Source organism: Apteryx mantelli, chromosome 1 (genome assembly GCF_036417845.1).
Source record: "Apteryx mantelli isolate bAptMan1 chromosome 1, bAptMan1.hap1, whole genome shotgun sequence".
NCBI classification, from domain to species: Eukaryota; Metazoa; Chordata; class Aves; order Apterygiformes; family Apterygidae; genus Apteryx; species Apteryx mantelli.
In genome coordinates, this window is record NC_089978.1 from 165,534,280 (window position 1) to 165,549,395 (window position 15,116).

At 49.3% G+C, this 15,116-nt stretch overlaps 1 protein-coding gene across 1 annotated transcript in view; it reads left to right on the forward strand.

Moving 5' to 3' along the window:
• CACNA1I (calcium voltage-gated channel subunit alpha1 I) overlaps positions 1-5,253 on the forward strand; it is a 167,306-nt gene extending 162,053 nt beyond the window's left edge. Inside the window, exons 33-36 of the mRNA XM_013947212.2 lie at positions 915-1,031; positions 1,428-1,593; positions 2,516-2,712; positions 4,552-5,253. Of these exons, the coding sequence (XP_013802666.1) occupies positions 915-1,031; positions 1,428-1,593; positions 2,516-2,712; positions 4,552-5,253 (1,182 nt within the window). The remainder of the gene's footprint in view (positions 1-914; positions 1,032-1,427; positions 1,594-2,515; positions 2,713-4,551) is intronic.
• Positions 5,254-15,116: the final 9,863 nt, after the last annotated feature.

The window sequence follows — 15,116 nt, forward strand, 5'->3', positions numbered from 1 at the left end:
GACTTTAGAGACCAGCAATGGAGAACTGAGCACAGGAGGGACAGAGCAGCTGCTTCGGCTGCTAGAAAAAAAGAGATGCTTTTCAGGCATTGTGGGAGGAGGTGAGGTAAGGTGGAGGGGGAATTGAAAGCTCTGAGGAGAGAGGATGGGAGTGGGGCATGTGTGGTATGAAACAGGGTAAGGGATGAAGCAAGCTTAGGCGTAGGACTGAAGCAGAGCTGACCCTCAAGGATGACAATACCACAATGGCCAGACTTGATTTCAGAAAGCGAGAGAGCACAAATCTGGTAGGGGCTGGAGGGATGAGTTTAGCAATGGGAGAACGGGAAGAGGGATAATGTTAGCTGAGGCCTCGTGTAGATTAGAGGTGAGGGGAGAGGGAAAACACAGGGAAGCTGGAGGGAAATGGGTTTCAGTGATGAAGGTAAGAGAATATGAAAAGCATGATATTGGCATGAACTGAAGGAGGCATGATTATCCCTGGAATGAAAGCACCTTCACATTTAAGCAGGGCTGTCTGTGGCGCCTTCAGAAAGAGGGGTCCACTCCTCGTCCCTCAGCAGAGCAGACTGCTTTATTACCAGACTAAGGACCCCTCTCCTCACCTGACTTTACTTACAGGGCCTTGTGCCATCCTTATCGCTGGGACGGATTTGGGACTCCTTTCTCCAGTTCTGGCACTAGGAGAACATGGACTGGCCACAGGCTGCTCGCAGACTGTATGTTCAAGCTTCCTTAAAAGTGGATTCTCCTGCCCAAGCCAGGTCTGGGTTAAGCAGTACCTGGTGTATCCAAGGAATATAACTTAAAGTTGATCTCAGGTCTACAGGCTGTTACTTACCCACCACAAACAGTGACTTCTTGAAACGTGGACTCCAGGCATGTCCCATGACTGTTCCTTTCCCTTCTTGCAGGTTCAGCTGGCTGAAATGGAAGCATTATCCCTCAACTCAGACAAGTCCTCTTCCATCCTTCTAGGAGATGATTCAGACAATCGCAGCACTTCTCAGCTGAGTCCTAAGGAAACTAAGGTTAGCCCCTGATAGTCATAGGCAGGTTGTATCATACACTGTATTTCTGTCCATGCTAGTCTGAAGTGCTCTGTATTCATCTGAGTGTCCCTGCTGAGGAATATGAATGCTGGTCACTTTTCAAGAGCTCCTTCTTAGAAACATGTTGTGGAGAAGGATTTGAGGAGAACAAAAGGATGTATGGTTTTGAAAGTTCTCATCATCACTGTCAATGACTTCCTCTGGATGAGCCTAAATTTAGGTGGATTTGTGCTAGAAAGACAATCTTTCTTAGTAACTATTTAGTTAATTTGAAGGTACCTACAGAATCAGCCCTTCTCAAGGCTTGGACAAGTCTGCTCTGTCATTTTCTGTTAAATTTCACAAGGCTTTGTTTTCACTTATTTTTTCCCACAGAATTGCCAGGACAGCCTTGACTCCACTGGAGTAGGAGATTTGGGGGAATGCCTGCTCCCAATTACCAGTGCTGACGGTTCTTCAGACCCTGAGAGTTACCTGTGTGAAATGGAGAAAACTCCTTTCAACTCAGTCCAGTCTTGGCTGAAGCATGAAAATACCAAAGGTGAGAACTGATCTTATCATCCTCCAGTTCTGCTGAAAATGTGGGTTGGTTCAGCTCAACTGCCTTTCTCCTGCTCTACCTCTGCCAGCAATGGAACTAATCTGACATGTGATTATACTAATCAAGAATAAGCTTTCAGTCTGCCAGCCCTCAGGAGTGGGATGAAGAGAAGTTCTTTCTTCTACTGCTAGGTCCTGAAATGACTTCTGTCCTTCCTCAGACTTGTCAGTGTGAAGTATCTTGAAAGAACTGATTCTTATTGACAGTAATGCAACTGCACACAGTCAGAGCAGAATGTAAAAGAGAACAGGGAACACAGACTGCAGTGACATGCCAGCTGGTATTTGGCTGGATGAACTGTGTTCATTCTTCATGGTAAAACATGCTGCTGTCCCCTGAGACCAGGCTCCTCAGGTACAGGTACAGGGAACATGTACATCTGTCTGCCTTTGGTAGAAGAGTCCCAGTTCCACTCCTGAACACTCTCTGGCCTCCTGTGGTCCCTAAGTTTGCCAAATCACCAGTTTATTTGTCTCCCTTCATCCTTTGCCTTGCAGGCGCTGGGATGAAAGTTCTTTGGCAGGGTGATACATAGTTGAATCAAAGCATATTATGGTTCAGCCTTTCTCTCCAAGGACAACTACAGCAGAGGCAAGCTGGGCTGTTGCTCTGTTGTTCTGAGCTGTGTTCGTTCTTCCGGGCCTGATGCCAGTTTTCATCACTGTGTAGAAAGTGGGACCATGGTATGAACACCATACTCTGAGGATTCTTCGTCAGGAGCATGTGTTGCTAAATATCCTCTGTACATTGGATTTGCAGGACCTTCCGTGTAGCAGCAACAAAGGTACCAAAGCAAATTAGAGGATTCTTGAACTTCTTTCTTTCTGTTTTGTTCTCCCCATTCCTTTTGGTGCTTTGTCAGTCCCTCCCAGCCCCTTCTCTCCAGGTACGTCTTGCCCTCTCTTACCTGTACCAGCAGAATTTTTCCACCCAGCCATCTCTGCCCCCCAGACAGGCCCTGAGAAAGTCTTATGTCCACGCAACCTTCCTAAGATCTCTCTGCAAGGCTCATGGGCATCACTGAGATCTCCAAATGTGAACTGTTCACTTCTTCATCAGGTAAGGACCCCTGCTTCTCTCTGCTAGGAATGCTTGATTGTTATATTGTACTCAAACAGAGGGGACTGAACAGGGAAGACAGCAGAGTGAAGGGCCAGCTGTGACCAAGGTCGGGGCAGCTGGAGGGTCTGACCTGTTGCAGGAGCACAGAGGACCGCAGAGTGCAGGAGTGCTGGGGGGAGAGGGCTGGGGGACAGAGAACTCCCACCTCCTGAAATCTTACGCACTTCTGCTTTTTATCAAAAAGTGGTCTGACAGCTGGAGCTAGCCCCACCCTAAGACAACATCACATCGTCTGCTGGCTTGCCTCTGGGTGTCCTGCACTGTGTGCACTGCAGAGCCACCGTCATTCACAGCAGCTGCAGGTGAATGCCAGGGAAATGGGGGCCATACAGCCACCTCGTCTCGTCTTAGCACCTTGACTCTGGATCATGTATCTGCTTGGTGGAACAGACTTCTCCCCAGCTACCTCCTTCACTGTCCTTCATGCCACATCCATACCCAGTGTCCCTAGGCTCACTATTTTCCCCTGCCCACTTGGCTGTTGTGTCCCAGAAAGGTACTATCTCCTTCTGAAAAGGCATCTGTTTTTCACTAAAGAGAAAGAGAAGAATAAAAGTGTTGAGGAAAGATCAAGTATCTCTGAAGAGCAGAGGAGGCTCAGTAGAGATCCCTGTTATTGTTCTTGTAAGATATTCCATGAACAATTCCTGTTTGAGGAGTACAGGGACACTATTCCAGCCAAACTGAAAAAAAAACCCAACAACATATGTCGTCCAGTTTTATGTGATAGACACTGTTAGCACAATACAAATAAATTCACCAGGCATGAATTTAGCCCTGGAGTTGAGGATGCTAAGTTGTTGTGGTGTTGAAACTTCTAGTATAAGTATAGACTTCAAGAGAAAGAGTTCTGGAGTGGCACATCACTGGGACAGAAGTAGTAAAGAGGGACTTGGCAAACTTTTGCACTGGATTATGCGATGCAGAATGTTTCAAATAGCTATGGTTTGGGAAATCGCTTCCAGAGCTATGTCCCAGTGGCAGTCTCACAGAGCAGACAACTTTCCTGGTAACAACTGAAATGCAACCTAAGTGAATGAGCACTGATACAATGAAATTAAGTCTGTTTTCCTTTCATTTTGGAAGGGAACCTCACCTTTCTTTCCTAAATAACATCATTATCACTAGAGCTAGTCAGAAGAATACTGAGGCCTCTTTTTTGCCCCCAAATGTTGCTGATTTTTATGACTTTCTGAGAGAAGGCTTCCTGAGACCTGTGTACAGAAGCCCACCTGATTTCTGGCCAGCTCATGGTTCTGATTTGTCTGCAGCCTGTCTGGCAGCTTCAGATGGAAGCCAAGAGCCAGGGACAACAGAGGACCTCAGCCCTGCTGCCTCCTGGACCACCAGTGCTTAGGGGCAGCCCACAGGCAGGGATTGCAGAGCTCACAGACCCAGAACCCTGCTCCCTTTGGTGGGGTAATTCACATGGGAGAGGGACATTCATCCTGAAGCAGAATGAAATGAGAGTTCAAAATATTGAAACCTTTCCTCCCCCAGAAGCACCCCCTGTGGGGAAATCCCGTGGAGATCCTGCATGGCTGCTACTTCCTGGCATGTGTTTCAGATAGTTAGAACTGCCATGATGCACCTTGCATAGCCAACCATTCCCAACAAGAGTGAGTGAGAGAGGAACTGGAGTTTTTCCCCTGAGTTTTTCCATAATTGTGGTTTATTTTTATACTACAGACCCCAAAGCACTCAAAAAAATTCTCTTGCTCCCACACCCCTGTGTCTTCCCTGAGAACCGCATGTTTTCACACCCCTGCTCCCTAGGGCCCTGGGAGTGACACCTCGCTGGACAGCCGGAGCAGCAGCTCTGTGGGCAGCCTGCAGACCACGCTGGAGGACAGCCTCAACCTCAGCGACTCTCCCCAGTGCACGCTGGACCTCCCGGTGGCTCTGTGCCCCACGCCAGCAGTCGCCAGCCAAAGACCCCTGGTGGCCCCCCTGTCTCCCACCTCCCACCGGCGGAGTCTCAGGGGACAGGGGATCTTCAGCCTGCGAAACATCCGGCGGCACCAGCGAAGCCACAGCAGCGGCGGGAGCACCAGCCCTGGGTGCACCCACCATGATTCCATGGACCCCTCAGATGAGGAGGGGGCAGGCAGCAGCCTGAGGGGGGGTGGCAACAACAGTGAGCCCTCAGAGACCCTCAGCAGCCTCTCACTGACCTCCCTCTTCTCGCCACCACCCTCAGGGCTGACGCTTGTGAAGAAGTGCAACAGCACCAGCAGCCTCCACACCAGCCCATCATCCCGGGGCCCTGCAGCCCACGACGCCAAGCCCTTCTACACTGTTGACCCCCGGGGCTTCCTCTCGATGCCTTCCTGGGTGACGGACTTCTGCAAGGACACCCCCTCGTCAGGGGATGGAGAGGAGCCGGATGGCCCTGGCAAACTGGGAACAGGGGACCATGGCTCCCCACTCCCTTCTGAGCTGGAGCTGGGTGATGGAGTCAGCAAGAGGAACAGATGAGGGTCCCTGGGGCACACAGAGGGAGCATTCGGCTGCCAGCACAGGAATGTGCTACACTAACTTTTCCCCAGCAGCAATTCCAAAGGATTTGCAGGAAAAAGAACCAGGCAAACAAAAATTTATAAATATATATATATATATATATATACACATAAAAATATACAGACACACACACACACACACACACACACAGATAAATAAATAAATAAATATATACAGAGAGAGAGAGAGAGAGAGAGAGAGAGAGAAAAAATACTCCGGTACCGTACCTCAGAGGCATGGGAGAGTGCAAGCAATACGGGAACAGTCCTGCCTGAGGGCAAGACCTGGACCATCACCGCAGAGACTATAGTGACAAGAAAAGGCCATGGGGCTGAGAGGGAACAGACCTTCCAGCCAGGTGACTGCCATGTGGCAGCCATTTAATTGTATACATATACATATAGAGAGAGATTGATTTATTTATTTTTTTTACTGAGAGATTATGAATTTCAGAAAGTGCTAAGAAGGAACAAGCAAATAGGGACTGGGTGGGGTCCTATTCAAAATAAGGAGGGTGGGAGAGCAGGGTAGGGGTGAAGGGAAGGGAATCGGGATGACCAACAGAGGAAGAGTGTCTGGGCTTTGCCTTGCCTGTTTCTGGGAACTTCCTTATTGTTCATGCTTCCATTTCAAACATTAAAAATTGTGGGCCAGATCTTCAGGTCTAGTGTAAATTGGCAAAATGTGATTGCGCACTTCTGTTAGTGTAAAGCAGTGCAGCTCTGGCTTGAGGTGGCTTCACGCTGATTTACAGCAGGTGAAAATCTGGCCCTGGCAGCAGGGAAATGCAAACAGCCATGGAACATGGGAACCGTTTTGAGGTGAAAAGCTTTGCTTTGAAGGGAGCGTGTGAACACAGCAAGCATGCTTATGGGAGGAAGGGATGGAGGCTACATGGCATATTTTTGTTGCTGTTTTGTTGGTTTTGTCTTTTTTATTTTGTTCAAAACAAAGCTGCTAAGAAAAGAAATCTACAAGATACATGGGTAATTTTGGAGTGGGAGAGGCAGTGGGGGGAATGGGAGGGGGAGATAAAAAGGGGAGAGGAGATTGCACTTTTTCCCTTTTATTTGCAGTAATTGTGATATTTTATTTTCAAAGCCCAAAGGCGCAAAAACCATCTCTAGAGAAAACTGTCTGTTATTTTTGTATCTATAGCTATATATATTAAAAGAAGACAAAAACTAGAATTTTAAAAAAGACAAATAAAAGTAAAGGGGGCTTCAAAACAAAATGTAGTGGGTCCCCTGGCTGTGGGCAAACCCTGCTCCAAGTTGCTGTGGGAAGAACCTGCAAGAACTTTCTCAGCTCGGTGATGGCCCTACTTCCTCTCCAGCATTTCCATTATCCTCTCATGTTTTCCTGATTTGCATCAGTGTAGCTGGGACCAGAATGCTGCCCAGGGGTAACTGAGAACATGGAAAAAAGGAAATATTTGTGTGAGTGTGTGTGTGTTTGTGTGTGCAAGTGTAAGGATGCACATGTGCATTGTATCACGGCTAACCAGCTCACTAGAAGCAGCAGGAGATATGGGGAAAAGGAGGGAATTACAGCTTTCCTTGCCAGTGTGTTGCAGAGGAGTGTGCATTCATCCAAGGGTGGCAAGTGTGGAGGGCTAGCAGCATGGAAGGTGAGGGCAGACTGACTCCTCATGCCAACACCTGCCTCAGGATCCAAGATTCAATCCAGCAGATGTGACTTTCTTCCACTGCGGTTGCAGCAAGGCCTCCAGAGGCTGCATCCTCTGTTCCCTTTCCGGCAGCGTGACCACACGTGTCTCCACCAGCTGCCCGTCCTTCCTAGGGGCAAGCCTGGATCTCCTCCTGCAGGAACATCGCTGTCTTGTGCCCTTCCCAGGATGGTGGGTGGGTGGGAGAGGGAATCAGCTGGCCATCCAGGGAACACAAAGAATTTGGGACGTCTCCTGCAGCCCTAGGGAGGCCTGCCAAGGGATCCCTGAGGAGAGAGGGTGAAAAGGGTAGTGGAAAGAGGATAGCAGCACAACAGATGGGGTTTGGAGGCCAATGCACCGTTCAGAGAAGTAACAAGGCTCTCTTGGGGTTTCCCATCCCATTTTTTTCCACCAAGGCAAAAGGATCTCTGTAGCCACTTCCAGTGCTTCCTCCCAGCTGGCTAAGCGTTGTGAAGTGGGTGGTATGCAACAGACTTTCTGGTTTTATCATTACCTGTCTGATTTTTAAGCAGCTGCTGCATCTTATGAACTGGGGCTGTAAACAGCAAACACGTTGAATGGGACAAACAACAGAAAGGAGGATAATTAATATGTGGATTTATTTGCTGAAAGGGGTATTTGCTGTATTGAAAATGTGTGCACCAACTGCAGGGAGGTCAGGCCTGCAGGGAGAGGACAGAGCAGTCCTGGTCCTGGTCCTTTTTCTTGCAGAAAGGCTGCTGGTCCAGATTTATTAAAGCAATAATAAGGGTCTTTAAATGTTTTTTTGCACTGGTTGTTTTTTGGGTGAGTTCTCCCTGCCTGCTCTCCCACAAGCAGAGAGGAAAGACAAGCCACATGGTTTTGCATTCTCTGTGAAGGAAAGCAGTCAGTCCCCAAATGGCTGAACAACTAACACTGGCTACAGAGGGCTTAAACTCAAACAGAGCTGCTTTGAAGATAGAGGTAGGACTTACCAAAAAAAAAAACCCACAATTAAAACCAACTGCAGACAACCCTATGCACAGAGTATTTCCTCAAGGATGGCCTTAAAGGGACTTGGAGCTGGGACTCTGAGCTGTCCCAGGAGTAGTGTAGGCTGTGAAACTTTGGGGCTGAGGTAGGAATGGGAGAGAAATCAAAGATGGGAACAGTGCTACAAGTTACCCCAGTATATGGTCATGAGAGTGAGATGGTCTGTGCTTGAGATGATCGAGAGGAGAAACGGGTCATGTGGCAGGTAGAGTTTAGCCACATCTCTGGAGTGAGGTATCAATACTCTTCCCTAATCAAAGGAAATATAAGGGCCTGCAAAAAGGGCAGGTGACATCAAGTCATATTGCAGCAGAGTGGTGCACCTTTTGAGTTGAATCCAGCTGCCTGGCCTCTCCCTCTTCGTGCCCTGTGACGGCTGGTGACAGGGAGCAGGAGGGCTGTGATGGGTGGATGGATGGATGGACAGACACGGCAGCTCCCACCACGCTGACTCACCCTCCCAGCTGTAGGGGAGAGTGGGTGCGGAGCAGGGAGAGGGCACATCTCTCATCTTTGTCCTTCCCTCAACAGTACCCCCAGTCCTGCCAAGCTCACTGCATCCATTTTTATGCCTGCCCCTATTGGCAGCGGGGTTTGAATACTCCTCCTGACACAGTTTAGACACTGCTGGTAGGGCTGGGGGGGTGATGGCCCCATTTGCAGGGCAATGCAAGGATCAGTTCTGCTTCGGCCTCTCACTGCGATTTCTCTGTCTTCTGCTCGTGTCCCTATAGCATGGCTGCTGGGCCACACCATTGCTTCCAGCCAGTGACAACTTTGGTTTTAGGCTTGTTAGGCAGCATAGGAAGGCCTGGCAGTAAAGGTCGTCTTTCTCCCCAAGACTAAGGAATGGCTTTGTGGCAGAAGGCTGCAGCCTGAAGGCCCAAATCCCCCTCCCAACATGTGCAGATTGCCGGCCATCTCTGCAAAATCCCTGTGGAGGCCTGTGGGCTGCTGCGCGCCACCGCCACCACCTTCCCCGCAGGCTGCACTTCTGCTCCCAGGGCGCAGCATCCCACAGTGCCTCCTGCCTCCTGCCTGCCCTGCTGCAATGCCACGGTCAGAAAGGTGGTGGTGGCCTGATGGGATCACTAGCAGCCCGCAGGATGGATGACGTCTCTGTTTATCCCCAGTCTCCCCTGGAAGTGACTCACAAGGGAAAGCTTCTTTGCTTTTCTGAGGTCTCCCCTCTCCTGCCGGGGTCAGGCCACAGCTCCCTCCGCCCTGCAAACGGGTTTTCACCCTCCGCTGTGTGACTCAAGCAAAAGGCTTCACGCTCAGGAAGGAGGTAGCCATGGAAACAGGAGACTAGGTTATCTTCAGTGAATATTTTGTCTCCCTCTTTTAATTATTTACTAACTATTTGAAGAAGAAGGAAGAAACATCCATCCTTCCCAGAGAGGAGGACAGACAAACGCGCGGCAAACCATGTTGCATTTTCACTGGGGCTTCGTATGGCCGGGCTGTGGAGATGGGTCTCCCCCTGGGTCTGGGGGAGCCGGGGGGTTTCCTCCACTAGGCTGCCTCTGCCTTTCCCCAGGAGCCATTTTGCAGGCCATGGGGAGTGGTGGGACGGAGCTGCTGGGGGACTGGGGACGCCAGGGAGGGCCCGCTGTGGGGATGGCGGTCTCCAGCTGGCTGCCACCGCTCTAAGGCTAGACCGGTCTCACTGCGTCTACGTGTTTTTTTGCGACAAGAGCTGCATTTCACAGCTACGCCCGGTCGCTGGCATCAGGAAAAGGCCTCTGCCATCGCCCACCCACCTCCCTGGCGGCACCGGAGAGCAACCGGCGAGGCAGCCGCCGGGACTGGCCCCAACCTGCGTTTGGTCTCCCTCGCTCCCCCTCTTCCCACAGGGCACAGTTTCACAGCCAGCTCCTGCCAGGAAGTGCTTCTCAGTTGTCAGCTGGAGATCACGTTATTTCGTCCCACTGCCGATCCTTCGGCGCCCGGCCCTCCTCCATGTCTGCCACCATCGGCACTTCTTCTTCCCACTTGATGCTGAGCGCCTTCAAGTGCTCGCACACTGTTAGCGTGTCCTGCTTCAGCTGCCGCTTAGCCAGATGAGGCATGTTTAACTCCTGTAATTTTGACTAGCCAGCCCGCTCCTCCAGCTCCTTGATCATTTTCCTGAGTCTTTTCCCTAAACCCTCACTACATGTTTTCTCCTCCTGCCACAACCTCCAGCCCTGTCCCCATTTTGGTTTATTCCTGTCGCAGGGCAGAGCCCATGTGAGAGCCTCTCACCTTGTCTGGCATAAGAAATCCTCACCCACTTCAGCCAAGCGATGGAAAATGCACCACTATTTCATATTTCGTCTGCACGGGCCGGGGACCCTTCTCCAGCACAGCCACTTGAATGAAGGGCACTGCTCAGTTTGCCTCTTCTTGTGGCTTTTCACTCTTAATCTGTCTTTCTTACTCCAGCCACCATGAGTTTCATTATGAAATTAGACATATGAGAAGCAATTACCCCTGTTTTCTTTTATGGGAAGTCTGCAGTGCTGTGCATTTGGTATTTTCGTGAAGCCAAGCCCTGTGAAGGGCTAAATGCCTCCAGCTTTCCTGGAAATTAAAATTGAGTTGAGCAGGCTGGAGAAGAGGGGGGCGGATATCTGTATTGAAATTGCTGTTTAGCAGAAAAAATGATTTTCAGGCGAAAGAAACGTAAAACAGAAAACTTAAATGGCTACATGTTATTTTTTACTTTTTATTTTGGCTGCAAACCAAACTGTTCCTGCCAAAATTGCTGTGTTGTTTCCGAAATGCCCCCACGGTGCGTCACGGGAGCGTTGTGCCTTGTGTGGCCCCCGTTGCTGGTCTCCACAAACAGTCGAGTCCCTCGGCCACCCCGCAGGGTGCAGGAGTCAGGTGGCCACCATCATCTTTCCCCAACCAGGGAGGTGCCACGGGAGATGCGCTGCTGCTGCACACTGCTCACTCAGGACCCGCTGTGCAGCCAGAGCAAAAAGTGTCATAGAGGCAGCTCAGAAACAGAGATTTGATTTTAGCCAAAATATTTCCAATTGTTGGCTAAAAATTTAAGCTTTGTTGTAGATGAGGAGGTAAGCTGCTTTGGTTTGCTTGCTCTTCTCACAAGAATTTCACAGAGAGGAAGAAAATTAAACCCTGCTGGTTTTCTGACTAGCTGTGATATAAAACATGCAGCACACCTTGTAGGAAGTGCTTAGCACTTCGCAAAGTCAGGCCCTTGGATGTACGCCATCCAGTTCCATCTATCTGCATGTGATCTGACTTTCCAAATATTCCCTTCCCTGCTCTTCATGAATACTTTATTTTATAAGATTTGCCTTACTTCTCAATTCTTCCATGTTATTTTTGTTTCTTGCTAGGGACTGGCTTCCAGTAGGAACTCAGTATCTCTGAAGAATCATTCATTTCTTCCACCTCATTTATATAAATATATTTCTTCTCTTGAACTTTTTCCTTCTTCCACACATTTTCAAGCCCCTGTTTATTCTGCTAAGATCCTGTCACACTTTGAACAAAATCTGGCAATGTGATATTCAATATTTATGCCTCCCGGTCACTTCCAGAGCAGATGTGCTCAATTTATAACTAAAGAGATTTCACCCCCATGAAAACCAGCATCAAAACCTCCACTTACAACGTGTGTCTGCTTTTACTCCAACAGCAGTTGCAGGAATAAAGGCTCTGCCCTTTCACATATGCCTGCAATGGGATTGCACAGATGGACCTTATGGCATGGTATGTCCTCAGTGTCGCTTTGCATATCTGCAGAACTCCTGAGCAGCTTTCACTCTCACGACGTTAGGGAGGACTCAGCACCTCGCAAAATCACTCTCATTAGCAGTTGGGCTGTTGCCACGTAAGCTACAGCAGACTCCAGTTCACACTCCCCCTTAGCTGTGCAGCATTGCTAGGCCAAGAGGAACACAAATCTTTTTTCTTAGTGTTTTTGTCTGTAGTCACTGAAATCAGCAGATCTGGCTCTCATGGTCCATGGTGCAGAACAATAAAATGAGAGAGGAGCTGTTTTTCCAAGGACATTTTCCTGGAGACCAGAGCACTTCCTCTGGTTAATATTGTTTTAGTTGTCCACATTATTTCTCCTGAAAACTTCAAAAGAAGCTGTGGTTTGGGGTTATTTTTCTTTGTTTACTTTTGCTAGGGCAGGGTCATTGCATGCTGTGCACCGTGCAAAATGACAGCAGCCCCTACTGCAGCTCTTCCCCCTCACTATACTTGAGAATATTTGCCCTGGCTGAAATTTTTGCACTGTAAGTTACTGTTTGTGCTGACCACAGTGCGGTGGGATTTGTCACCTGTCGTTGCCCTGCTTCAACCACTTTCTCTTCTTTTCTTTCTTGTAACTGTTGCTAAGGGAATAGCCTGGTCCCATCACAGACCCAGGTAGAACATCTCCAGAAAGGGGGGTAGCAAAAGCCTGCACAACAGGCAGGGTGGCCACTCGCCTTCAGTTGGAAACACTCATGTGGGGTCAGGTACCACCTCAGACCAAACCATCAGTGATAGCGTAGGCCATGCAGCTAACAGTCCAAAGAGCAAATATTTTTCATTGAAACACCTTTAATCCAAGCTTGGATTTTTAAATTGTGCATTCTTAGGCGAGCTCTACCAACCCGCACACAATGTGGAGAAGCATCATGCAAGAACCCAAGAAACATGGTCCACACACATGCAGGCATCTTTATTACCCTGCAAGTCTTCGGGATAAGCCTTGCTCTTGATCTGTCAAAACTTTGGATATGATGTACCAGCTGAGCTTTCCTCTAAAACAACCACCAGCACCTTTAGCTTCCTCTAATAATTGCTAGGATGATAATAATGAAAGCAGATGACCTCATTTCTCCTCTCAATTACAACTTCACAAACACAGTTAATTTACTTTCTCATTTACACACCACTTCTCCCACGTCCTTATCTTAGCCATATGAGGGGTTTGTTTCAAGATATGATCTGCACACAAAAATACTACATTCATGCTGGATAGTAATAGATATTTCTAAGAAGAGTCAAGAGCAATGAGGAGTTACATGAGGGGGGTGGCGTGGATAAAAGATCCTCTTTCATGTGTGTATTCCCTCTATGCACACACACTCGTACACTTATCTTTCTCACCACCATCTTAAAAAAACTACCTTCCATTTGAATGTACAGTTTACAAGATGTGAGAGACTTAATCATAGTTGCCACTGATTAGTTTCTGCTGTTCTAGTCAGTCCAGGCAATAAAAAACAAACAAACAGCCAACAACATTGCATTGAATAAAAAAAGAGAGAGTGACTATTTCCAAAATCCCTCAGTGCTGGGTTGATATTTATTCCTTACACTCTCATAGCCACTGCTGCTTTGTGCACACGTGTGTGTATGCATGCATGTGTGCATGTGTGTAGGCATGTATCTCTTTCAGTGTGGTTGTTGTTTGTTACAGATCCTTCCAGTAGTCTTTTTTTTAAGTGCATGTTGAAGCAATAGACAGCTAAAATTGCTGCTGCAGGAAACTGCTCACTAGCAGTCCCCACAGCACAGCTACAGGCAATGCACAGGCAGCACTTCCATCAAAACGATTCCTTTCCTAGCTGCGATGAGTTGCAGAGGCCTCTGCTCACATGCCAGGGAGGAACACCTGCAACCCAGCCGCACTCCGCAGAGCTGACGCAAGGGTACAACCTCGCGATACTGCATCACGAGGAACTGGACATGGATCAGCACTGCCAGGCCAGCTTGGCCACAGCCTGCCCGTGTCAACCCCACGGCACACTCTTCTTGGATTTTGATGGGCCCTGGGGCCAAATCCCAAGGTATATAAATGCCTTGACACTACTCAGAGTGCTGGTGGGTGCTGCATTCCCACTGCTGCTGCACTGGGAAGCGGCATCCGCACGGAGCGGAAATAGGGGCAACATTGCCAGGTGCGACAGACCGCACGGTCGGGGATGGTTGAAATCCTGAGCGGGGACGTGGGGCTGCTGGAGCCACCGCATGCGAGTCTGCGTGTGCATGGGTATGTGTGTTGTGGGGATCTCCAAGACTGTCCTCGCACAGCGCAGATCGCTGTTTCCAGCTGTGACTGACGATTCAAGCTGTGGCACAGGCTAGGCAGCCACTTTGGCGCTAGCGATCCCCTCAGGAACTGGAAGGGGGCATGGGTCCAGGCAGAAATGTGTTCAAATGCTCTCCCTTTTGGGCAAGGGCACACAGGAACCCATGCGAGGGAGGCCCAAGAGGAGGCAGGTCCCCCTGCGGGGCAGAAACCGGCTGTGAATCCAGCCCAGGGCTCTGGATCCTGCTCCAAAGTGATCCCTCCAAGGCTCAGCCATACTCCTGCTCTACAAACACCACAAACGGCCATGCTGTTGCCTCCTTCCCGACTAACTCTGACTCCCTGATTTGGTAGGAAGACACCCAAAGGCAGGCTAACCCCTGGGACCAGACATGCCAGCTGCATCCTAGCCTGATAAGTAAACAGCCTTTTATTTTATGCTTGGATGGCCACAATGTTTTAATGCTTATTTGTGTCCAACCAGGCAAAAATACAGCCTGTGTAACAAAGAGGTGAGAAGGCCTGAAGGGAATTTGCACTAACTATGGAGGAAGCTAGTTGAGGGTCTGGAGGAGGTGAAGATCTGATTCCTAGCCTGAGTCCCAGATGGTTTGCCCTGAGGGACACCCTCGAGGTGCAGGTTTCTTTCCTTCAGCCTAGCTCTAGCTGCCACTGCATTTTTCTGCTCTGTAAATACTGCAGGAATCAGTGCAGCAGCTAATGTGGCACTTCTGACATTTGAGGGAGGATTAGCTCAGAAGCAAGTGTATAAATCTGCTTCATCAGAAATCCAGAGGTGGAAACCAGAAGCCAGCTTGCAGGCTGCTGCCTGCCCGTGGTTGCTGATAGCAGCCCTGGCAGCGCAGACCCCACAGGTGCAGGGAGCTGCGGGGCCATTGCAACACCCAGGCGGCCTGAGCAGGCAGGTAGGCAGGGAAAGAGGCAGCCTGGCTGGTTGTGTTGTTTGCTTTACCCTGGTGATGATGCAGTGGTATCATTTTCACACTAAATGCTAATTTTATGCTTTGCTGGCCTCAGAATCGCCTACATTCATATCCTTCATAG